General features: G+C 42.8%; 1 protein-coding gene across 2 annotated transcripts; it reads right to left on the bottom strand.

Moving 5' to 3' along the window:
* Nucleotides 1-157: 157 nt before the first annotated feature.
* On the bottom strand, nt 158-24,854 carry TIMM44 (translocase of inner mitochondrial membrane 44). Of its 2 annotated transcripts, XM_075038092.1 has the most exons (13): nt 24,793-24,854; nt 22,475-22,582; nt 21,816-21,986; nt 21,237-21,317; nt 18,583-18,732; nt 15,950-16,089; nt 15,363-15,448; nt 13,397-13,489; nt 12,922-13,046; nt 11,265-11,315; nt 9,165-9,254; nt 5,338-5,448; nt 158-1,605 (listed from the first exon to the last, which is right to left on the bottom strand). In XM_075038092.1, the coding sequence occupies exons 1-13, from the start codon at nt 24,826-24,828 to the stop codon at nt 1,486-1,488; spliced, it is 1,362 nt and encodes a 453-aa protein (XP_074894193.1). In that variant the 5' UTR covers nt 24,829-24,854; the 3' UTR covers nt 158-1,485. The 2 variants fall into 2 exon arrangements, with proteins under 2 accessions (XP_074894193.1, XP_074894196.1); XM_075038095.1 differs by lacking the exon at nt 24,793-24,854 and having other exon boundaries at nt 21,816-21,981.
* Nucleotides 24,855-26,592: the final 1,738 nt, after the last annotated feature.

Below are 26,592 nucleotides of genomic sequence, written 5' to 3'. Positions count from 1 at the left end.
CTGGGCATCTTCTAAGGGGACAGGGCAGACTCTGCTACTGAATTTGCCACACTCATCACCTCTCACTCTAGGAAAGCTGCTAGAGTTAAATGTCTCACCCAAGGGCTGTGAGATAATCCCATTTACAACTGATCCGGACACTCAGGAGAGAAGGAAGAACTGGCAATAGTCTCTTTAATCATAATGTCAAGGAAGTGCTGTCTTGCATCACCCTGTTTTGCGGACAGGCAGAACGCAGCAGGAGATCAGTCCTTTGATTTCCTATTCCACAATCAATATTTTTCCCCCCAACCTCACCTTCCATTAAGAGGAGGCAGCTGACAAATCGACCCACATCACAGCTCCCAAACTGAGCCTCTAGCAGAAGCCCAAAACCCAGAGTCCATGTCAGTGTGCCAGCAGCTCACCCTCTGAAGTCTTCCAACTGCTACCTGGGACCCCCAGGCCAGGTGTGCCATCCCCCTGTAGCACATGTCCGTCTGGTGAAGAAAGCCATGCTTGTAATGCACTTTACACAGCAGGTGTGTGAACTGCACCCTCTTTTCTCATCTCACATAATAAAAACCTGAGCTACAAGAGGTGATGTTCTACCTGTTTATTTACTCATTGGTTGCTCATCTTTCCATCCCTACTCCTGACTGCTGTTGTAGCACTCTGCCTGCTTGTCATAGCCAGTCACAGCCTGTCTCCTCCACACCATCAGATGAACCCAACAGAGGAATGCAGTTGTGTGCTTTTTAGCGGTACCAGCTGACACAATGAACAGAACACCAGAAACAATAATGTTCCCCCTGCAAAGCTGTGGATATATCAATATTATCACTGGCAGCAAACTCCACCCCTGCAACTGGCCTCGAGAACCTGCCTGATGATGCCAACACCCCCATCCTGACTCCGCTCCCTGCCAACAAAGAGTCACGTGCAAAGTCCTGATTGTATTTGGTTTGGTAAAGTGCAAGACACTGCAGCAACAGAAGGCTTATTGGTGCAACTTTGTACAAGACATGTATGTTCGCTAAGACCAACGTGCCTTAAAAGCACCTCTAAGATCTTTTCAGGGATGCCTTGAGGCCACCAGAGGATGACAGCAGATGGGAACTAGACCCATCACATCTCACTCTCCGATACCCGCCTCTGTCCATCACTGGAAGCACTGGGAAACATACAGGACCCAAACCAGCCTCCTTCAGCCACAATTAAAAAAGGAGCCAACAGCAGCTGCTAGTGTCTTAGACCATTCACGTTGAAATCTACCATACATCCTTACAGTGCAATGCTACACAGCAAAGTGTAAGGCAGATATGTCAGATTTGTCCAGTTCATTATAGGGATTGGTATAACGAGCGCACACCAAATAGCCTGTTCTTCTGAAAAGGAACCAGTCTGGCCTCTTTCCCCCACAGTCCATCATAAAGCAGATGGGTGCAAGTTCAGAGATGGTGTTGCTTCAAGAGAGGTACAGGAAGCCCTTGGATGCAATTCTTCTCAGAGAACCTGCTCAGTGCTCGATGAGGAAATGTCCAATAACCTCCATGCAGCATACGGGTTGAGTTCATCCTGGTCTCTGCAGAGTGCCCACACGTACAGCATCCGCAGAACCTTGTCCTGGAAGGAAAATCCTGTCATTAGAGCGTGAGTGATGGTCACAGACTTCCTAGCTCAGAGCTGATGGGGACATGCTCCACACTTCCTCCAGAGACTGTTCTTGTGATTTTTCTCTCTGGTTCTAAGCCTGAAGGTCCCAAATAAGGATAGCTCCAGCAACTTCTACTAGACTGTGGGTAGAAACTTATCACAGTCGGGAACAGATAAACTTTTGATTTCCAAAAACAAAACTAGGGTTTCCAAATATCTTCTGGCTGACATACATTACCTGGCACCACTTCCAAGTTTGATAATATTTGACCTTATTTCTAAATATAAGTTTCTCATTTCAAATTGGTTCAGCTGCCAGGCTGTATTGCTCTCTGTAACCTTCAATCAAGTGTAGGCTCTTTCCTGCGGCTCTAACTCTGCCTCTCCCACATCAGCCTGTGAGCTGCATCCCCTCCCCACAGCTGTATCACTAGCTCTCACACTTCAATTTGAGTGGCTCAAATTAACAAGAAATTATTATCACTGGGTCTGAGGAGAGACAGAGAGTAAAAAACCCCAATATTTATCAATGAAAATCCGATCATACCAAGTCCAGCCACAGACACACACTAACTCTGCAATCAAATCTTTGCTGTGCAAACAGTGCTTTCACCACACGGGGTTACAGACTGAAAGAAAAAACTCTTAAGCTTTTCCATCCTTGATGCATGTACTGAGAATGACAGCAGTTTTGTTCATAGTAAGTGAATAAGGATGAAAGCCGTATCTCAGCACATCCTGAGGCCATCACTCATGGTCTTATGAAAATAACTCCCTGAAGAGTCGCTGCAGCTACCTGTCTCTGCCTCTCCTATGAGAGAGGTGACACTGCCCATCAGAGACTGGGCTGCCAGGAGCCCAAATCTGGCACAGTGTCACAGATCCATTCTGCAAACCAAAGGTTATTTTATCATCTAACCATTAACCATGGAGAGTATTTCCCTCGGACAAGAAAGTACCACTGAGGGATCAGACTGTGCATTGGCTCAGTTCCCAGATGTGTACTTAACTACTACAGTTTTGATCGAATGTGTGAATCTTTATAGGTTATAATTTAGGTACACAAATGTGAGGGGGGAGACTTTCTGTACCAGACCAGTCATTAGAAAACTAATGCTTTAGAAATATCACATATCATAAAGCCATTTTTTTCTTGCTCAGTGTTTCAGAGGATTAATTTGTTTCAGCTCTGCTCAGAAGTGTTAAAAGTGATTGAAAACTTGAGTCATACAGATGTTTAGGATATGTCAGAAGGAAGAGCAGAAGGGACAAGAGAAGAAAAACAACAAAACTTTTGCCTGCTCAAGACAGGCTGTACATTGACGTACTAATCACAGCAATGCTAACAGATCTTTCCTGAGTATAGAACACTAAGTATAAGCTCAAGATGACATAGGTAACATAACTGATTTAACATTGCCAGTTGAACCTTAACCTGTATGATTTTTGTGATTCGTGATTTTCAAAGTCCATCTTGTAAGATTGTGTATGGAAGGCAATTTAATCATACTCTTCAGCATCAAAGCTCTGCTACATCTGGAAAAGTTTATGTTCTTGAACATAGGATTTCTGAAGGGATGAACAGCAGATAAGCTTAAGAGTTGCTGGTGATCTTGCAGCATGCAGTACTGAACAAGTAACACAGCTTTCTTCCTGGAAATGAGACGTGATGAAACATAAAAATTACGTGTTTCCAAAGCCGTGAGATTTCTGGTTTTCCAATCTGCTGCTTTTATTAATAGGGTACATCTTAATCCTCAATGTACAGTGCATGCTGCTGCATATATTCACAGAAAGTGGGACAGCAAACATGTGGACTCCCAAAGGCAGATTTCTATCATGGTCATGCATGCAAGGCGAAAATTTGTCCTTTAATCCCACATGCTGCTATGACAAACAGCATCCTGTCTCACAGTCCTTCAGGACCTAATTTTAAAAAGATTCCCTTGACTTCGCAGTATTGCTCGATGGGTTGTCTAAAGCCTCATTTTCCCAGATTGATTTTGTGGTGCTCCATGGGGATCCCCTATGTTAACTACCACAACACCGGGTCGAACCCCGTCACAGGCTGCCTGGTCTCCCCACATCTCACTGGGGGTGAGCTTGCAGCACAGCAGTGGGAACTTGAACAATTGCAACTAGGTAAAATATCGCAGCAATTACAAGCATATGATTTCTATTTAGAGAGTTTACACTTTGAGACTCCTTCTTCCTTGAACGTCATTTGTTCAATACTCTGCAGGAGCAGCTCAGCAGTTAACACCAAATCATAGTTACCAGCCAGCCTGCACCTGACATTTGATTAAAGCTGAAGTTTTGTTTCCAATGGAGAATTTTAATGCATCTCCTTGATTTAATGCTGCTCCAGAGAAATCAGACAGCAAACAGACTTTGATATCCTGTTCAATAATTATCACATCAATATCTATCTTCTAGGAATGCAGTAATTTAATGCAAGAAATCACTATATCAGCTGCTCCTCCCCTGCAGTTGATGTGACAGATTGTAAATCAGTCCAGATGGGCCCCATCATTAAAATTAGTCCCTTTTTTTGTAAACTTACAGCCTGGACTGAAGAGAATGGCTGCAAAAAGCCAATATTTATTAAATGCATGTATTAATTTTAATGGAAGTCTGCTAGAAACTGCCAGCTCCAGGCATCTCACTATGTCCCCCATTATATATCATTAAGCTACTTAAACATTGCACAGACACAATGCAAGCCAGAGCTGTCTGGATAGCCAGCCACTTGAGAACAAAGGTATTCCAGAAAACGCACAGGCTCCTCAAGCCCGCTGTGTCATTAACTCTGGTAACAAGCATATTCTGTGGTTACGTCTGACAAGCTCAGTTTTAGCATCACTCACCACAAAACAGGCAGGCTGGATTCGCAGTGTTAAAAGCTAAACCACAGTGAAGTACAATCCACAGAGATCCCAGAGATTTGCTGCACAAATCACCCTATGTCAGAGATTCCTACTAGAAGCCTGTACCATGTACAGCAGTTAATACAACTGGATATGGGAGAGTTTCCTGACAGTAAAGGCTTGTGGCGCTGTAAGGTATTTTGTACTAGTGTAGTGAGGCAGTAGCCAAAAACATTAACTCGGTGATTTTCCCCATCTCCTGCAAATGACTTGACTCCAGCTCCCGCCCTGTTTGCCAAACATCTTTGTGCTCTGTTCTTATAGTGCCCTTTACGAAAGGAAAAGGGAGAAAGAAAGCACAGGATCAGGTGGAAGCTGTGTGATGGAGTTTTAATCTACAGCAGGACAGTTCAATTCTGTCCCAGAGGGTGCCAAAGGAGCAGAACTCGCAGGCAATAACTGCAGGCAGGGAGAGTGCTGGCCAGGCACACCAGCAACTGGAAGGCAAAGCACTGCTGGTGGTCATAGCTCCAGCTCCTCTCCTCAGTGTGAATTTAAAATATCCCTTTCTCTGTCCATTCTAGATGTTTGCAGACTCTCCTCATATACAATAATTCTCAATTAATGGGTCATAACACTTGGAGTCTGACAGGAATAAATAGCCCAAACTGAGCTGAACCAAGACCTTACCCACAAGATGCAATATTACACATACCAGTGAATGGAGTATGTGCAGACACCCACTGCTCTAGATGCACCTAGATGAACCCATAACAACTGAAACGGCTAGCAGAGGACGCAGGAAAAGTGTATACAGTCGATAAGCATCACTTACCGGATCGCCTTCCACTACTTCCCCTTTCTGGTTCTTAATTACCATCACGACCTGAGCCTGAAAAGTGATGATTAATACTGGTCCCTGCTCCATCATCTTCCCCATAGCCAGCTGTAACGAAAGAAAACTCCATTAGAAAACAGACAATTTCTGCAGATTAATGTAAAAGCACCAAGTATTTAACAGAACTGCTATGGCTCGACACGTCTAACAATCCCATCTTCTCCCTGAGCTGAATCTAGTTATTTTAATCAGGTTATACCTGCTTTGTTAATACAGATGCTGTAGACCTGATTGCAAAGCATATTCTCCAAAACTTTCCCTGTACTTAAAAGCTTTCCCAAAATTGTTCTGAAAGTTTTCATAATTTTTCCAAGTCTAAAAATCTGGGAAACGTGAACAAGCTCTGTTTCATTATTTCCAAATTAGAAACCAAAAATAAAAGAAACTCTGCTCTTAAAATAATAACATTTTCTGAAGAAAGGACATCAACTGAAGTTTTTTCTCTTGCTTTTAAATGAATCTTCGACAAGAAGTTGCACTGAACTAGATAAAAAGAACTAAGTAACAGGACAACTTCAAGGTGACAACCTTTAGTTTGACAGGATTTTTTTTCCTCTATTCTAAGATCACTCCATTAAATATTTGAAGAACTTATTAACTGAAATGCAAAGAGGAATGGAGAATTAAGTTTTGCTTCCCAAAGCTGTGCTCTTAAAAAACACAACCCTCTTTCTGCCTCTTCTGTGGGAATGCAGTATGCTACAGAACATCTTGCTCTTCAGTAACTCTGGAGTTACTGGCTATGTTACCCAAAAAGGTAATCATACTACCTCAAACTTAAGGAAGCATGATTATACTCTTTTGTATATGGGAGATACTGTTTCAGAAACATTGCATTTTATCACATAAGAATGTATCACAAGAGACAGTTACAAGACCGTGCCATAACTCACAAAGGCATATATATATTTTTTTTATATTTTACTCTCCCCTGAGGAAAACTCAGCACTACTGCAATGCTCCTTTGCTTAATCGGAAGGAATCAGTTTCCTAGCTCTGCAATAACTCACACCATCCCAGTCCACGCTACATTTCTGGAACCAGCCTGACTCATTCAGCAATGCATAATGCCTTCCACCCAAGTACCAAAAACCACATCTCATGGCTCTTTGTCAGACCAGTTTCCACGACAGACATTTTATATGACGCCACTTGGCATCGATAATTTGACAACATAAATCTGCATGTGGGTTTCAAGGAGGAGGAGGACCGTATCACTGACCAGGCTGTATCCCTTATAGGCACAAAGACTTCCATACTGGTATTGCTTTATTTTTTAGTATTATGATCCCAAAAAAGCTATATAATCAAGACAGTATTTATATCACTCCTCCCACACTAAGTTCAGAAACTCCGTTTCACAAGTCACATACTTAAAACTACATTTAGGCAGCCAAATAAATAGTCCTAATAAATATCAAGGATCAAAATATCATTAAATTTAAAGGCAGCAGATGTCTAGTGAAGTACAGAGTGCTTAAGCAGGTATCTGGAACATGAGTTCAGATGCTTATGTTTGAAAGACTTGATTTCATTTCTAACACTGCAGGCTTTGCAGCATGTGAATTCCCTTAAATCTTCTAAATGTTTGGGGTTTTTTTCCCAAACTCACTGAATTGTTTTTCTGGATGAGAACACTCAACATAGTCCCATAAATCTCCTATAGGGAAAGACATTTAAAAATTTAAACACACAACACCCTTTATCCTCCTCCCTTGCAATACAGACAGCATAACAAGAACTGCACTTGTTTATGTTCCATAACTATTTTCCAGCTAAGATGTAATATTCTTCAGAAATTTCATGCAAAAATACAGGCATCTAAAACAAGTTAATAATGAAATGTCTTTCCAGCCACCACTCAGAAACCATGCACAGTTCTATACTAATTAGCACCTATAGAGGAAAGGTTATTTAGCATACAATGAAATGAAGTCTCCTAGACACTAACAATACAGAAAAACCTTTGGCTTAAGTAAGATGCTTAGAAAAAAGCAATCATGTTTATTACTTCCATAGCTTTAATTTTGTTAGACCACATTATTTATTGCTGAAAATAATCAAGAGAATTGCAGATGCCACAGAAATCTTCCTGCTAAATTGGCACATGCTTGCAGTTAATATTCAGAGTTACTAAATATGTAGGAATGGCTTCCTCTGAACCCAGACAGATGAGAGAAAATGAGAAGCCTATCAAGACCAAAAGGCAAAACAGTCCTAGGAAGAGGACCAGGCATTAGCCTTTTGTGTTATGAAATGCCCTGTAAATAATCTTCTTGCTCTCTGTAAAGATATGTGGTCATTAATCAAGTCAGTTCCAGCTTTTCTTTCGTAGGGCTACACAGGTCAAATGAAGTCTTTTGCTGTGGGGCATTTCCTCACATTTCTGGTGCTCTCCTGCACCCACTCCAGTTATTTAATCATGTGGGCACAAAAAGAGAGACTCCTGCACAGGGCAGCAGATGGTGATTTTTCTCTGTCAGTAGTCCCCTTTCAGCAGACCACCAACAGCATCAGATTTTGCTCTCTTGGTTTTCCATGATGGTTGCTGAATTCTTCCTGACTTCTTGTCTTGCAGGGGTGTGACCGCAAGTAAGAAACATCTAGCCAGCCAATACACCCAACAGCATCTGGAACAGCTCGCACTTTCTGAACAGCATCCTTTTATCACCATGCTCCATTTCCATACCTTGGACCAGATCACCGCTGGGTTTAGACCCCTGTTAAATAGCTCTGTGTTCTCTGTTCCTATGGGAATGACCCTGCAGCTGGCTTTATGGTAATTGTCTGAATGGATTCAGCCTATAATTTTGAGTATAATATTGCACAGCTGCAGTGTATTGGACAAGTATACCATAATACTCGGTTCCAACAGAAACATGTACTGAATGTTGCTGCCTTTGAGTTAGCACCTTTGATGACAAAGGCAAACAGCTGATTTGACTTCAGACTACTTCCACACGTTTTAAAAGCACAGCTGCCCTGTTCCTCTTCTCCCCTTGCACATTTCCTTTGAGGCAGAGCTGGTTATGGGATATGAAAGGTCTGACTAAAGGTGGTAATTTCTTTGAGATACCTTTGCCATTGCAGGAAAGAAAGATCTGAAAGACAACTTGGGGGCCAGTGACAGATGACACTAAAGACTTAATTAAATGAAAGTACCACTGTAGACTTACTGCTAAGTGCAACAATAACACCTCTGGCTCCTCAATAAAGGGAAGCACAGAGAGCATTACGAATGTGCAGACATTTGGCCAGAGTCCCCAACTACCAACACTGCTCCTAAGGAGGCAGTGGCTCCACTCACAGTCATTATCTCCCCACTCATCAAGAGCCATCCAGAACAGGGGTTAAGTCTCTCCAACAGCCATTCCAGCACACCACCACCTTGAGTCACAGAAGTTCTGTGCATTATCATCCAGAGTAAGCACCAACAAAGCCCTTCATGAAAGCACTGGGTCAGTGCTATTTGCCTTTATTATTAGCCTTTCTCAATCTATATGCTGGCGATTAGACCAAGGTGCCCTAACAGAGAGGAGACAAACCACAATGCTGTAACTTAGGCTTGATCACACAGTAGCAAATCTGTCCCATGAGCTCTCCCCTTCCAGCAGTGGTGATCTGTTCCTCTGTTAGCAGGAACAGCAAATACCAGAGTAGCATGAGGCAAAAAAACCAGCAGTCAGAGCAAAGAAGAAAACCCCTCCTTAGGTCATGAGTTTCTAATTCATCCCCCAAGGTGAAAGATAGAAAAGGACACTCACGTCAATGTTGTCAATGTCAAGAATCCTGGAGTGGAACTGGAGACCCATGGCTTTGGCTTGCTGGATTGGATGAGCAAGCTGACTGTAAGTCTAAATGAAGCAACAAACTTGTGTTACATGTTTGAATTTGTTCTGTCACAAAGAAAAAGGGATTTTCTGCTTAGAGAGAACCACCAAAAAAAGACAAGAAAAAAAGTCAGTTTTTTGCAAATATGCTGAACGCATATGTCTTGCAAGGTATCAAACAGCTACAGCAAATGCTCTGGGCTTCACATAACCAAATTCTCACTAAAAATCCCACCTCCCCTGGCCAGAACAGGAGCTCCACCATTCACAACAGAGTAAGTACACCGAGTGCACCTGATAGCCAAGGCGCTTGTGATTCTGATTTGACAGCAGACAAGGAGAAACAGTCTGGGAACCAAGCTATTTTCCTAATACCCAGCCAGACCCTGGAGGCAGACCAGCATTTCCTGGCTCCTTTTAGGCACATGCACATATGCTTCATTATTTATGCATCGAGAACTGTTGTTGGAGACAGTGAATTTCTACTTGCTTCCAGCATTATCACCATATTCTTGGCAGGTATCAAACAAACAGCAGGCAGTCCCTACCTACCTCCCCACCATGGATCTTATAACCTTCATCACAAGCATTTAAATGCAAATATCCTACAGAAGTTACTGGCAAAGTCACTAGAGCGAAGCTGGAGTTACAGATCAGGGATTCTGAGGACAGTAGGCAAAGACAGCTCTATGAACCACAAACTATACCTAAGCCAGTGGGCTGACAGCAACCTGGAGCTCAGCTGGTATACCTGCCACTTAAATTTTTGCTTTACTGATTTGTATTCCAACACTTTAGTGATCAATATCACACACTTAACACTTGTGGCATGATTCTGTTCAAGAGACTTCATCTCCTGGATTCACATTAATAGGACTCTCACGTCCTCCCTTGGCTTATTTTATGGATGATTCTTGACTTATGAGCTTAATTTTTAACTACAACTAGCTTAGAAGGGTTTGCTTTTTGTCTTACAAACTGCAGTGAATTTGCTACTTCCCTCTAGAGATTTGAGAGGAATTCTATGGTGTCATTTCAAAGGTTGCTTGAACCAATAAAGAACCTTCTTTACTTTCAGACTGCTTTAAGTATCTTATTCTTATGTAGCGCAATATTGTTATGAAGATGTTAATCACAACAACAACGCAAAAATTAAATACAAAAAATTGCCTCTTCCAGCATGTGCGCTTCCAGCCCTCTGGTGGTGGTGATCAGTAAGGAGAACATTTACTTTAAGCAGTTAAATTATTTCAAAACAGAAAAAGTGTGGGTCTGCACTGCCTACAACACAATTATTTTGGAGCAGAGTGAAGACCAGAACAAATGTCCATCTGTATTGTCAGGAAAGGATCTGCTTTCACGAAGTGAAGAGGACAATAATGCAATCACTGAATCACAATCAATTCATATTTACCATTTCAAGAAGTGCATCCAATACTGAAAATCTATCCCAGTACAAAAACAACATCAGTTTTTGTACAACAAAACAAAATTCAGTTTTCTGCAGTGAGACTATCTAGGCTGCAGATCATCTACGCTGCAATTTCAGAAAAAACTTCAGCCTGCCAGGATTATTTGCTGGGATACTGTGGTGGAACTGTGTTTGTGTAGTAACTCCAGGGTCAACTTGACTCTGTAAGCAGAAAAGCATCATCTTTTTGGGTCAACTCACACGTCTCTGCACCTTCTCACCCCATATCTGGGATACAGGCTCTACTAAAGCCCATCCCAATCAAGAAGGGCAGTGCAGAACTAGAGCTAATTAGACTAGTTTGAGCTTACCTCTTGGTTCGCTATCTGTCGCTAAGGAAGCTCTTCTCTCATATCCAGACTATTGCAGAAGTTCAGCATGTACACTTGACTGCATTAGAGTTTTATAGTATGAATGTGTTACATGGGGAAGCAGCTGGGCAAAGCAGGTAAGCAGCATCATAGATATAACAGCTGGACAGCTTGCAAGCAAAGAAAGCACAATATACCTACTTACAGGAGAGAATCATAACCTTTTCAGACATTTTTAGTAGCTCTACTTACCGCTTCATAGCACCAATCTTTGAGGATATCAAGCTCTCCAGACATCATAGCCTAAGAAAGGAAAATCAAATAAAATATGAACTTTGTAAATCACCTCCTATACCAGAGAGTTGAAATTATCAGCACTTTCAGCAGCAAACTACTTTAAATTCTACATCTTGTGAAACCCTGAAGGAGAGGAGCCTCAAAAGAGGAACAGCAGTAAGAACTTCTATAAACACACACATACTGAGTCAGATGTACATAAACCTTCCAATAATTAAGATAAAAGCTATCTTAAACCTTCCTGTCCAAAAAGTCAGCAGAATGTACACTACCCAGACATCATGGGAGGTGGGATGTAACAGAAGCAGGAGTACAAACCAGAAGTAGAGCTGCAGTTTTCAAGACTGCAAAAAATTCAGGGCACAGAATGAACAGAAGAATCATGCTGCAACTCATGAAAAGGTTTATCTTTAAAACACGGTATAATAAACACCTGGAATTCATAACAAGACAGATGCTGGGAATTCAGCAGATTTCAAAATAAAGTTAGTTATACGTGTCAGGGCATTTTGCAATATAATGCCTATAAATCACACTTGATGGCATCTGTAAGCTGGCTGCCTACAGTTTGAAAAAACCTCTCCTGTGAAAAATTCATTCTCCAAGAGTCAAGAGCCCACTTTTTGCAGCTTGCTTTAGTGACATGGCACCGTTAGGAAAAGCAGATTCACTACGACAGGCCTGTCTTATTTCACTGTCGACATTACAGTTCCAGTCACAGATCTGATACACAAGTCAGTCACTACAAAGACAGCAGTGACAAAACCTAACTATGCATCAGTTTCAATGTTTGCATCTGTAAGCACCAGATTATTTTTTATTCACCCTATAATGCTACCTCATGTGTATTAGTATGTATCAATGTGAGATACGATCACTCACCGCAATGTATTATAGGATGAGAAAATAACACTTTGCTCGCCCAGCATTTGTTTATCTCCTCAAGCCTCAGTTTTTCCATCTCATACAAATCTCTCATAACAATTTCTGCTGTATTTTTTCAAGTCCCGTACTTTCACTCTGTCTTTTCTGACATACAGTTACAGTGAGAGGAACTATATCCATTTATACTTGAGGTCACATCCTTCATCAGTGCTATCCTCTCAGTGGTTTTATACCTCAGTCTTTAAAAATATTAAGCTCCACATACTTCCTCGACTAGTGCCAGAAATATTTTCACTGAACCATTTGTCATGACCTGGTCTTCTTCCCAAGCAGTTACAGATCACTTAGAATCCAGTAGTACATAGTACATTCTTTCCCTTATCAATATTTGATATCATCATTTTCCCAGTACTGTTCATTCACCTACTTCACATTGATCCCTCTGACACCCATATCATTTCTCATGGGAGAAGATGGTTAGTTGTTTTCGAGGCCAGAAAAAAATTTGCTAGTCTACTAAATTATGAAATATGGTTTTAAACTAAATTGATATGTGGGATTCTTTTCCCAAGGTTATCTCATGTTCTGTGCAAAGCTGGATGCTTGAGAAGCAAATACTGTCACAGTTTTTAATTTTAGCACCAGAAAACTAAAAGAAAAATCTTCCACATTACAGTAAAAAAACCAAAAACCCAAACAAATGCATCATACTCTACCCCCATCTTACCTCCAAGACATTGGGGATTATATCATACTCGCACTGCTTTAAAAAACGATCTTTGTCAAAGGATGGATCCACTTTGAGTATCTCTGTCAAAACCTCAGACATTTCTGTCTTCGAGAACAATCCACCTAATAAAACAATTCAGTGAGACTGATGGTACGACAACCGCCAGCAGAAAACAAGATAAAAACCTTTGGTTATATACCAGAGGGAAGGAACAGTCGCCTGGGAATGACTGCAGACTTTAAGCTAGGCTTGAGATTTACCCCATATAAGCACTTGACATCGCACTGCTCTTCTGATCCTGTAGCAGGTTGCTACACTGCATGATACTGGATAATGATCCATGCAAAATATTATAAAGCTCCAGAATCTGTCCCAAAGGTTAGTAACACATGGAGGACAACAGCACTTACAGTCACCAGGAGCAGAGCTAAAAGGCTAGAGAGGCACTTTCACAGCAATGGTGAAACATTACCTATTAAGTCAGTGACTTTGTCTGTGACAGCTCTGGAAGCTCGAATGAATGCATTATCACTTTCATCATACTTCATTTTCATTTCAAAGAACCCTGAAAGGAGAGGAGACATGAGCAGCAGTGTCCTTCCACTACATTCCTGAATTAGGAAACAACATGCAATGGGTTGCAGATCAAACCTGCTAGTTCTCTTCTAAATCTCTGTGTTGATTAACAAGTATCAATTTCAAAAGTTACTTTTCTCCTCATCTTCCTGCAATGTTCTTAACTATTAATAACTGTCACTAGGAGAATGATAGTTTCTCTGACTTCAGCTGCCAGAAACTCTGGACCTTCTATGCAGATTTCCAGATAGAAAATACACTAGACTTGCTTATACCAGTAACAGTCTGCTTATACCCCTTGAGATTCAGCCTGCTACAAGGAATAGCAGGATGCAAAACCAACATCAGAAGGTTTAACTGGGCGGAGGGGAAATCAAGAATAGACCTTAAACCTTGCCAATTTTTAATAAAATAGCGCTACATCAGTAAGGATGCAGTTTTTAAGCAGCTCTATGTACTTCTCAACCTTGATAAGAAAGCAAGCCAAGCATGTCACAAAACTACAGAATGCATTGATGGGGAAGGAGAACTCCAGCAAAGCAAAATCTCAAAGGCAAAAAGAAGGGCAGAGGGTGAAGAAAAAAAAAAAAAACGGAAAAAAAACCCAAACAAAACCAAAACATTTAAGCAAGCAGGCATTGTTGCAACAAACTAAGGTCTCAACCAACCCATTATCTGTCTCTGGACATCATCAGATGGACCAGAACTGCAGAAGGTAGTTGCAGGATAATGGGCCCTGCAGGGAGGCTTCTTCCCACCACATCAATTAACATTTGGAATCTTGCCCTGAAGCTTGTGCTCCTTCCAAAAAACACACAGTGTTCTTGGTACAGGTACATAAAGGGAGAACATACACTGTAGAGCCTGCTACAGCCACAGCTGCAGTGTTGCCTGAATTGCAAAATCACAGTCTTGGATGCATAATATCTATCTAGAGAATGCACAGAGCTCATGCAGATGTCACAGGAGTGGAGGATGCAATATGTGGGGAGTTTTAGGAGCTATAAGCATCTCTTCTTGGAAAGGTGTCATGGTTCAACTCCAGCTAACAAATAGGATATAAAAACCTATTCTTGGATACCTCCCAAGGAGCTCCACTTTAAAAGAAGTTGTGAAGAAACACAATCCAAAGTTAATTGTATGTTGCACTTTTGCACGGTCTTTTGTTCCTTCCAGTCATTTACCCTGCAGTACACAGGCAGCAATTATTTTGATTTGTTGAAGGATTCTGGTCTCAGGTTTCTTTATGCCTTTCAGAAACATTAAGTGTCTAGATAACTATCAAAAGTTATTGCCCACTGCAGTACAGATATTCAGTATTTTTAGGTTTTGCAATAAAAACAGAAAGGATGCAAAGTCCCACACATTCCAGAGTTCTAAGCAGATGACAACAGAAACCAGCTCACTGAAGACAAGATTTTTCCTCTTTATAAGCTCAAGGTCAGGGAGAAGAAATCTCCCTGGCCTCTCCCTGATGACATGCCTGCATGCATGCCCTGGCCTCTTCCCAGCGCCAGAGTAGATCTGACTAGAAAAAAAATAGAAAAAAAAGAAGAGTTCAGTTCTCTTTAAGCAATGGCGAAAGCAGGTTTTGGTACCTACAGGGAGCAGGGACTGATCAAAAACAATGCCTGACTGGGGGAGGGGTCCAAACACAGATGGAGCAGCTTAGAAAAGCTGCAGTGTTGTCAACTACGCCTACCTCCCATTCACACCACCTCACAGCAACAGCTACAACAAAAAAAAAATGGCTATGATTTGCATTATGTTGAGACTACTTGCACAGATGGCATTAGATCCAACACAGCAAGAATCAGAACAGGGAAAATAATGTGCTACTCCTTTGTCTTTGGAACACTTACTATTGAAGACCACATTGTTGTCCTTGAAATCCTTCCACTGCTGATACCATTTTGAGTCTTTATGCAGCACCACACCCATGGCCTCCCTAGAAAGTGCAGAAAACATGGCTACTTGTGAACAAGTAACTTACAGCCGAATGAGAATAAAAAGGAGGACATCCTGACGAGTATCACTGCAGCATGCAGTATCACTGAGGCTGATACACCACATAAATGATACACAACTTAGTGGAGCAAGGCAGGCAGAGAAAGCAAACAAGCTCAGACTTAGTCCTGCCAAACGTAATTCAATAGCAAGACATTAGCACTGAGAAAACATAACACATGTGCAAGTCAAAATTTCCTGTCAGAACATTATGTACCCACTTCATAATTTTAAGTACCCAGTTTCACCATCGGAAGATTCAGTATCATCAACTTATGCTGCAAATCTGCTCTCAAACCTACCTGCTCTGCTAGGTCACACCTCACCCCACAGCCTCTCTTCAGCACTTGGATTTTAACCACCCCTGACCCATAGTTAAGTTTTAAAGTTTTTATCAAATTATACACAGAAATATTCACCCTAAATTACATCCAATACGTACTCATTAGCTTCAAATATTCGCTCCTCTTTAATCCTCTCGCCTGAGAATTCTGTTCTTTTTCGTAGTCGCTCCGGACGTTTGTAAGGACCAGTCTGCCCTAAAACACTTTCATCTATTTCCTTCTTAACGGTTTCTACGCCCTGAAAGGAAAAGATCCCTATTAGGTTGATTTACGGTTCCCCACCTTTCCCAGAAACTGAAAATTGCTTCTGTCGAAGAAAAAAAAGAAAAAAAAAGGTGAGACACCACAGGTTATTCTCCTCTCCCTTACTCAGCAATTGCTTCTTTGCTGATGTCTACTAATAAACACACCGGTACCAACGCCATCTGCTTAAGAAGTTAACAGACTAGGACAGCAAATGGATGGTTGTATTGAATCAAACTGAAGAAAAAAACCCAATATAGTAGAAGCTATGGACACAGTCAAACCTTACAGCTGATAAGGGGGTAACATCTACAGAGTTTAAATTGGAATAAATCACGTCAGAGGAAGGCAGGTGTATCAGCCCCCAAGAGCAGCCAGCAGCTGCTGATAGAATGACAAGCCCCAGGCAGAAGGAAGAATGATTCCTAGTATCCAAAAGTAGAGGAAAAGAAAGACTTCAGGACACCAACAACTAACTGCAAAGCCACCTGAAAGGTCAACAAAATCCAGGTTCTAGGCCCCAGCTTAAACCAACAGAAGCATTGCTTTCCCCAAAACAAAAAGGATCCTCACTTTTTATAGAATTCTAGACACCTTCTAGCTGAGAAAATAGCTTCAAAACAAACGGGTTTTGCCAGAGAAGAGATGGCGGCGGGGGCAGGGGGTGGAAATCACAGTAGTAGAGCTTATACTAAAGGAGAGAGAGGAGATATTCTCCCCCTCGGGTGAGGCTACATCAAGAAAAAGGACTTGATAAATCTGGACTGATATACATCTTGTCGGTGAACAGCTACATCCTTAGTTCAGATTCTGCCAAGAGGAAGCTGTACCCTACCGCAACCATTGTTGAGAATTTTTGTCATACACTTCAAGAGGGATTGGGACTAAAAGGCATTTTTAGTGTTTCTCCTTTGTCTTGGCTGCTCTACTTTTATTACTGACCTTTTGAGCAGTACTTTCTCTAATGACTGTACCTACAAAAGATCTGCTGCACAGTAAGTACACTTCCCTATTACAACTAGACACATGCAGGCAGAAAGGGTTGTTTTTTTTATAAACACTCCATACAGCTTTTCCCAATTTGCATTTTTATTTAGAACATGTAAGTTATGTAGCCCAAAGCATCATGTGGCTTTATGGGGGCTGTTATTTTTCAACTTTATTTTATGCAGGAATTTTCTGGAGAACACACCAAGCGTCCAACACAGCATTGCCAATATAAGCCATCCTCCCCTAATGAAAGCCAGTGTGACTCCTTCCTGAAGAAAGTTACAACAGTGCTCAGGGCCTAGATGGAATAGATGTCAGAGACCTGATATGAAGCAGAAATTGGAATTTAAGTGACTTTAAACATCAAGGATAAGCAAATAAAAAGCTCCAAAGCTCAGTCTGTTCCTACTGACTATAAAACACCATCTGAGGGACCTGGCAGAGAAGAGAACAAGACACAAGCCCTTGTGGATATCATCTAGCTCTAGATTATACAAATAAAATATCTCTTAAATACTGAAGCAATCGGGCTCTCAAAATGAGACTACTACTACTACAATTTCTAAGATAGAGTATTTGGGTTTCTGAAGCAGTAGACTGAATATTCTAAATTCTACATACATACTAGAAAGTAAAGCAAAGCTGTAAGAACTGTTCATAGCCTATAAAATGTCTGTGAATCAGTTAAATCTGACAATGAATCAAAAGGTTTACCCATTTACAGGGAAAACAAATCTTTAAGCCTCAAAAAATTTACTTTAAGGTCCTATAAAATCATTGCCTCTCATAAGGTCTGGCCTAGCAGCCTGCTTCATAGAAGGAACAAACAGTTCTTAGATTAGGAGGCTGCTGCAGTAAGATAACAGGTTTCATTACAGAAAAAGAAAAAAAATAATAGTGTATAATGTGACCTGCAGCTATGGCTAGAAGTGACCTTTAGCAGATGATGTCTTACTAGAAACACAGAAAGAGGGGAACTGACATGACTGATGCAACTGATACTCTGCCTGGCCTGGTACCTCCTCGTACAAGGACTAAAGCCAAGGCTTCAGAGGAGTCATGAGAAACCAGTCAAGGGGAACACTTCTTTTTAGGCTAATTGCCAGTTGATTGGGTGACATCAAAACATATGAGCACTTAGGTATTTTCTAGAAAAGGAGAGCTTTAAGTGAGCCAGTTTTTTCCCCAAGAGTACCACTAGTACCTGTTGACAGAAGACATTTGCTACCCTACTCCACAAGCACAGCAACCAATTTTTTCAGTAACACATTTTAGCAGAAGCTCAGCTGCTCGAGACTTACACTTTTCTAGGGTTGAGTGAATGCTAGACCTGCACAACACATCTCCTGAATTTATCATCTTATTCCAATGGCTCATGAGGTCTTGCTGTAAGAATTTTGCATTTAATTTTATACTCAGCACAAACTTGCACATAACTTCCATGTTAATGAGCTGTGTCCACAGCACTGGGTCCTACAGAGGCATAGGACTTATGTACCTGAGAAATAGCTTTGAAGGCTGCTGTCTTGCCTAATTTCTCTCCTCCTTTTGTCACTGACTCCGCAGACTGCTTTGCTGTTTTTGCTGCTTCTTCCACACCTTCCTTTATCTTTCGGCCAATATCACTCTTACTTACTTCATCCAAACTCTGCAACAGAACAGAACAAGAAAGAAAAGGTCATTTAAAGTGAAAACTTATTCAAAGTAAGTCCTCTTTGTGAATGTTAAAGATCTCCTAATGCACACATGACAAGACTAACCAAACCTAAGATGAACACACAGTTAAAAGTCACAGGGGAGACTTACCAGGACACAGTGGCTTGGCACTGCAGCATCAGTCAACACTTCTGTGCAGAACAACAATTTTAGCTACTTGTGGGACCATACGCATTTGTAATAGTTGCTACCCGTAGATTTTAAAAAATACATTTTTTCCTGACATCAACGAGAAGGACCAGTGATGCCAGAGTTAAAATACCCTACCCCTTTCTTTGAAACGATCAGGTAGCTCTCGCTTCTTAAGAAAAGGTATAAAAGTGGTTGAGATAGCTCTTTGCTATCCAACTCTTCCTGCAAAATTAGGAAATGCTTTTCTCAATCTAACTTCTTCATATACATCACTTTGGCTGTGTTTACAGAGCCAGGATCTCATATGCAAGAGGTTAAAAGGACTCTGACAGTAGCTAGTCACCCTTTCATTCTGAACTGGCACAGATCAGATCCTCGATGATCTCGCAAATCTCACTGGCAGCAGGCAACCAGTCCTGGATAGGTCACAGCCACAACCTCAGAGGAAGAGAAATGACAGGGTAACAGTATGAAATGGTTTCCCCTGTTTTTCAATGAGATTTGGCTAATAAAGATGCTTATAGCACCCTCCACAGTACTGAAAAGATAATGTTTATGTCCACATCAGCAAAGAGCATTACGTCCACCTCGTAACTGTACACACAGTTAAGCTACGCCAAAGCACATTTAGACAGAATGAGAGTGAAGGAGCACAGCAGAGAGTGGGGACCAGGTCCACAAAAACTTCATATTGCACAGAGTTTAAGTCCAGTGTTTGGCTGGCTGTTTCTCAGTGGGGATCCTGCACCTGACTGCAAGTGGTGGGAACAATCACACAGGCTTTGATCTTAAACCACTGCTGAAAACAGCTAAATTGACTCTGCTCTGAAGCAGCCTAGCCATGAGCATGAAGTCCATGCACTTCAACTGACAGATAAGGAATAGCCTCCTGAAGTACCTCTCAGTGTAACTTACTGCAGATGATCTTCATACTCCCTTTAAGAGAAAGAGCGTAAGTTTTCGGTCACCACTGATTTAATTACTCTAATCAATACAAGGGAAAAACAAGATTCAGGTGCCTGGGAGTAACTGTCACAGCAACAGACGCTGCAACAACAGCCCTTCTCCAACTCTTCTAGCTCAGTGCCACCTCCCGGGTACTGACAGGTCTACAGCAGAAGGAAGGCTCTCTCCTCCTCCTTGTGAGAGCCTTGAGACTCACAGCAGTTGGTGCAGTCTGAGCATGCAGGAATCACTGGGTTACCAAAGCAGCAGGCCCTGTCCTGCGAGTCATTCCCTGTCTCCTCTGGAAGCAAAGGGGGGAGATGCTGAATGGTTGTGGACTTCACAATGTTGCCCATGCTGAGAAGGGGGCAGAAAAGAGGGAATAAGGAATAAAAGGTCTTGCATCCCACTGAGGACTGCCCAAATAGCCCAGTTTTGTAACAGCTGAATTCACAGATACTGCAGATCTGCTTTTACAGGTGCCACGTGCACCTGATTTATTCCATATTTAAAATAGTATCAGGAAGACTCCTCAGAAATTTACTCCAGAGATAAAAGTCAAAGCATACTAAACACTCAAATACATCTGCTGCCTGGATGAACTCAGACAAGAAATGAAGTAAAGGAGCACAAGCTGCAGTGCTTAGTCCCAGCCTAAAAAATAACTTGAATTCAATTGCTTAAGAGCAGATCTACATATATATACACAGCAATCTTTAAAGCCTGAGCCTAGAATGGAAGAGACTCATACCTGTTAGGTATGAACGACGCCCACTCCTCCAGGCATTTTGTTATTGCCAAGACACACAGAGCCATGGGATCACTTACAGCATGCTGAGAGGAGAGCACTTCAACTATACCACCAACACTTCTACTTACAACACCTAGAGCCTCTGATGTTGCAAGTCTTTTTCAACATGCAGCAAGAAGCCCAAAGCCCTATCACATTAGTAGCAAAAAGTGTCTGTGAAGAGCATCACATCTCCTGAACAACTTTCCTGGGTGATCTTCCAGCACTGCTCTAACTGCCCTCCAATGGAAGAACCACCTTCAGGCTTTTTTTACTGCTAGACAACGCAGAACCATAAGGACCATCTCCAGTCTGCAAATTTGTGAGGAATCACTGGACAGTGACTGTCCTCTGACCATACACTAACTGAATAGGAAATCTATCATACACTATTGCTGCAATTTTGTTAATGACTCTGGCCTTAAAGATTCAGAACAGTGATCACCTTTGGAATAGCAACCAGCTTGCACCAAGAAAAAAAGAAAGGGTGATAATTCAAAGGCACACAAAACACATAACCTTAGAGCAGAGCTGCCTTAGGGAAAGGTTCTTCCATAGCTGCATTTTACCTCTTTAACTGTACCAGTTATTTCTTCAAGTTTCTTTTTAATCACTTCTGAGGTCTTCACTGTTTCAGATTCAATGGTTTTCTGTGGAAAAAAACATGCTGCATGTAACTACGAGGACAGAAAATACACAAAAACAGTTTAGCACATAGCATACACCATTAATACTGTAATTGAGGGCAAAAAGGGCTACATCTCAGGGAGCACACTACTTGAATAACCAGCGTCAGCATTTCATTTTTGCAAGTAATGCTGTTTATAGTTCTTCAAAGAATGCAAAAGAAGTATTTAAATACTGCCAACATTAAATTTAATGTATCATTATTTTATCTGCTCATTATTTGGTAAATCCAGTAAAGGGTCTGCTGGAAAGATTTTCAAACCAAAACACCACAAAACCCAAAACACTCTAAGGCATCCATTTACCAGTCAGTAATTCCAGCCAAGCAGAACTTCTCATAAAAATAGACATGCTGAACTAAACAGTTTGTTTGCAGAAAGACTCAAAATTTACATTCAGAACAGTGACAGCTCAGTGACTGGGCAACGAAAATATTAAAGAAATTCATGAGGAAGACTTACATATTTCCTCCTTGCTTCTCGAAGCGCATCAGATTCTTCTAGCTTTTTAGCTTCATCTCGGAATTTTTTAATACTTTCTTTCATCTCCTTGTTTTTTGCTAATTCCTGTTTGATGTTCTCCACAAAACCCGATATAAAACCCTTTCTTCCTCCAGAAGAGTAGCATCTAGACTAAAGAAAATCATTACATGTTGTAGAATCCAAAAAGACATTAAATTAAACAAGTATCAAAGCCAGCAGGTAGATTTACTTAAGCCAAGCACTGGGTCACTTCTAACATATTAAATGTTGTGGAAAACCTTGAAAAAGCAGCAGCTTACCCTCAAAACAGCCAGATGCCCAACACATTTCTAATACCCTGTGAAGTACCTCTATATAGCCATTAAAAAAGATGCTTCTCCAGAGGAGGTTTAACTCCAGAGGTTAGTTCAGGCTGAAACAACTCGGTAGATGAAGTTACCAGAGCACCACTCCTGAACTCTGTCTCTTGGACTGAGCTACTACAAAATTCCTTGAGTTCATCAGATGTATCTTAAAAAGTGGAAGCTTTCAACTTAGAACTGGTGCTTCTCAGAAACATATCCACATCTAGTAGATCAGTACTCTAATGGGAAACCACTTTTGGCCTGATATAAAAACAAAATCAGCTGTTAACCAACCTGATGAATCTCCAAAGCAGGCCTGCTCATTCTATACACTGTACCCCGGTGGACTGCAGGAACTGGGTATCTTCTGGATATAAGCCATATGCCACTGATAAGACATTTCTGCAATGAAAACATAAGATCAGGTTAGTGCAAAATACAAGATGACAGGAGTCTTAAAAAGAGCCAGGGGAGAAAGGAAAGAACACTGCAAACAGACAACATTCACTGGTCTTCTGGGAACACATCCTAAGTGCTCCAAGAGACATTGGAGGCTGGTTTGGTAAGAGTCATCCATGAAAACTCTGTTATGTGTTTGAGCAGCACTATATCCACTTACAAGTTCATTTCGATAAAACCAAAGTTGTGGTCCAAAACGGGGCAATACACTTTTCACAATCACTTGAGAAAACATACGTGCTTCACAGAACCCTGATTTTATGAAAACAGTGATCACAAGTAAATCTACCCATGAGTTGAAACATTTGTTAGCGATGAGAAGCATACCATTTTTTCTAGGAAAACTGGCTGCAAACATAACTTTCTCCTGACTGTGGAGGAAACCCAGGACCCCTCCGTATATATTTGTGCTGCTGGGAGTCAGAGACAAACACCTTTTGCCTCGAGTCACAGAACAGAAAAGATACACTAGATCACAGAATGATCACTGAGAAATTCTGCTGCACATTGCTGAGATCCCAAGCTGCAAATTCTTGCATTGTGTGGCAAATCCTTCAGTCCATCATTCTATACTGAAAGCAGACTATGCAGAGCTCATAGATTCTTGTCTTTACTCCCTATTCGGCCTATCCCTGGCCTCTAGTCAGGCAAAAGCTGAACCTTTTACCTCAAACTAACCTCCTGATCTTGATGATTACCAAATCATGCAACCCAAGCTCTTTCTCTACCAGACCATCTCTCAAACTACTCATCCTAAAAAATACAAAACCCACAAAAAAAAACCAAATCAAATGGGCTTTGCCAATAAAAGACTTTGGAAAGCAATTTGTAAGCAGAGAATATTTAATTCTGTGTCCAAGCTAACAATATCGTGTCCCTCTCTTTATCAGGCTCCTAGATGTTGAAAAGATTTTGTAAAGAGCCGCACCATCCGGTCCTGTGGCTTCACTGACGGCACTGCCAAACACCACAAGCTAAATCCAGACTTTACCTCTGAGAAGTAATGGCATAATTGCCCCATGTATCCTGCTGGCCCAAAGACATGCGCTACATTAACTCACTGTTTTCTGCGCTTCTGTTAAATCACATCTTTTGCTTTCAGCTTCCTCTTATTTATTGCCTCTGTAGTTATACCTAAGTTGGATTGCTGAACTTGACACTTTAAAGTCTATATCAAGGAAGAAAATACCCCCCACAGCCTACCTTTGAACCTTGCTGCCCAAGTCATCGCTGAGGCCAGGCTTTGTAGCAAGCAAGAATAAGATAGGTATTATATGCGTACCTTAAAAATCTCTATTAACTGTAAGAACAGCATTAAAACCCAGGGCAGACTGCCTGCTGGATTTAACTGATTGCAGTTTTTGACCGAAGGAGACATTCTTCCATGCGACTGAGCAGAAATGCTTAATTCCATGTTTAACGTTGGGCACAAAAGATCAACCACCTTCAAAGCACATCATGCTACCAAGTGGCTTTTAAAGCCAGAACCTTTGCATTCAGTTCACACACCCGTTCACCTGCTCGACACAGTGGGAAAATCTCATGTTTAAATTTAAACCTTGCAAAAGGCCATCGGCAGAGCAACTCAGCCTCACAGGGAGCTCTCTGAAGACTCCCTGGAAGCTCCAAGACCGATCTGGGCTAAACGGGCCTGGGCTGTCCCTTGCTGAGCTTGACGGCAGCGCAAGCAGGGACACCGAAGCGGGGAGAGGAGCCAGTGCCTGGTTCCACTTGCCATCAGGCGCCTTCAATGCGGGCCTGACAGCCCTCAGGGCAGGGCCGGAGCCGGGCAGGGCCGGAGCCGGGCCGGTCGCTCCACCTCAGCAGCGCCGGTACCTCCGCAGCGCCCGCTGCGACCGGGCAGGAGGTGAGAAGGGAGGGGAGAGGAGGGAACCGGCGGCTGGGCCCGGCTCCGGACGGCACCCACCATCCCGGCCCAGAGCACCGGGCGCTCTTCGTGCCAGCCCCGGCGCTCCCCCTCACGGCGTCCCCAGCTCCCGGCCGGGCCGGGCCGCGCCGCACCTCACGGGGCGGAGGACGCGGCCCGCCGTTCTCTCCCGCCGCCCCACCACAGTCCCAAGGCTCATCTCCGGCCCGCGGAGCCGGCCCGGCCCTCGGCTCTTCCCCCCCCACAGCCGCCGCCCCGCGCTCACCCGGCAGCCACCGGCCCCCGCCGCCGCCGCCGCCATCTTCCCAGCCCAGCGTGTGACCTTTCTGCGCGGCGCCGCGCAGTGACGTCACTCCTGCGCGCCGCCCGCCGCCACGTGGCCGGGGAGGGCGAGCGATGGCGCGGAGCGGCGGCACCGGGACCGGAGAGCCCGGCTCGGGCGGGAGGTTAACCCCCACCGAGCAGGGCTAGACCGGCATCGCCGTGCTCCGACGGCCCGGGAGGCGGTTGCGCGGGCCCGGCCTGCCGCCCAGGCCCCATCCAGGCCCGCACCGCACCGTTTTTCGCTAACGTCGTTATTGTGAAGCAAAACGCAGCAGCGCTGGCTTATTTTTTCTTCTCCGAAGTCCAAAATACCGAGCGATGGGTGTGCTGCTCCTCTTCCTCTAGCACAGCAGCATCCCCCCCTTCCCTCCCCAGGAGGACTTTGCAGGAAGCCTTCCTCCTCGCAGCAGCAGCAAACACACCCACTCAAAAAACACAGCTCATCCCTCCATTTTCTGTGATAACAAGGCTGGCTTGAGGTTTACCTTTGGTCAGCACAGCTGTGCAAAAGGAAACTGTAATGTTAAAAAAAACAAACCACAGGTGAACTACAGCTGAGTTTAATGGGGCAGTTTCATCGCAGGAGTACTTCTGTCGGTGTAACAGAGGGGTGAGAGAGAGAAGGGGCTGTTGGAAAGGTGAGATTCTCCTTGCTGAGAAAGCAAAGGTGAAACTAAACCTCAACGGTTTGACATGCAGAGGGCTTTCTGGAGAGCTCATCTTGAAGCTTGTAGGGAAGAGGGTGGTGGGGAGAAGGGTTAAGACACAAAGATCAAGTTGTGACTTTTTTTTCCTACACAGTAGTTCTAAGAACAGTTAGAGCACCCCATTCAAGCTATTTTTCCACAGTGAGGATTTCTGACACCCCTCTGGCTCTGGGAGCACAACACAGTTGTGTCGCAGAACACAGGCACCAGCAGCCGACCTTGCACCAGACAACAATTTAACAATTACAGGCAATTACACTTCAAACAGCTTCCTGATGGGATACAGTGTGGATGACAGCTTTGTGCAACAAAGCCTGTGGGTGAATTTTTAGTGGTCCTCACTCGCTCAGTGTCATCGAGATGATACTGATGTATCTCGATGGGAGAGACAACAGAGAGGGAAGCGCTACCACCGCCTCTGAGCCAGCAACATCCTGCTGACAGAATCAAGCCCACAACAACACTGTCTTTTTGTTTCCCATTACTGGAAGAAGAATTTAATTTTGGAGGCCATGCAGCTCTTAAACTGAGGAAAGGGCAAGAAACCCTGTCTTCAGCATAAAGCTTCAGCTCTCCTCCTGCCAGAAGAATTCCCACTCAAAAATAATCACTTTCAATTTGTGTTATTAAAACTCTTACTTGTTGCAGGAGAAGGTGAAATATCCCACCTTCTGCCATTCACCCGCAGCAGCTGTTTGCCACTTACCTGCTGCACCTCACCCCTGACTGGAACCAATACACCTGTGTGCACAGCTCCCACTGAAATGCTCCACATTAGAACAAAAAAAATGAGGTTTTTAAGTCCCATTTTCAGTTCAGGCCGTCAGAATGGCACTGACACAACTGAAGGTAGAGGATATTTTATTGATTTTTTTTCTTTTTTTTTAAATCAGCATTGCCACTGGAGAGAAATGAAGCTACCAGCCTTTTGCTAAGAGCGGTCATCAATTAGGTCCGATACAGGAAAGGGAAGTCCCCTGCACCCCAAAGACACTCGAACACTAATGCGACTGCGCAAATGCATCATTTTAAAG

Source organism: Buteo buteo, chromosome 10 (genome assembly GCF_964188355.1).
Source record: "Buteo buteo chromosome 10, bButBut1.hap1.1, whole genome shotgun sequence".
In the NCBI taxonomy this organism is placed as follows: domain Eukaryota; kingdom Metazoa; phylum Chordata; class Aves; order Accipitriformes; family Accipitridae; genus Buteo; species Buteo buteo.
Note: the sequence above shows the minus strand (reverse complement) of the source record. Positions and strands in the feature narration are given on the sequence as shown.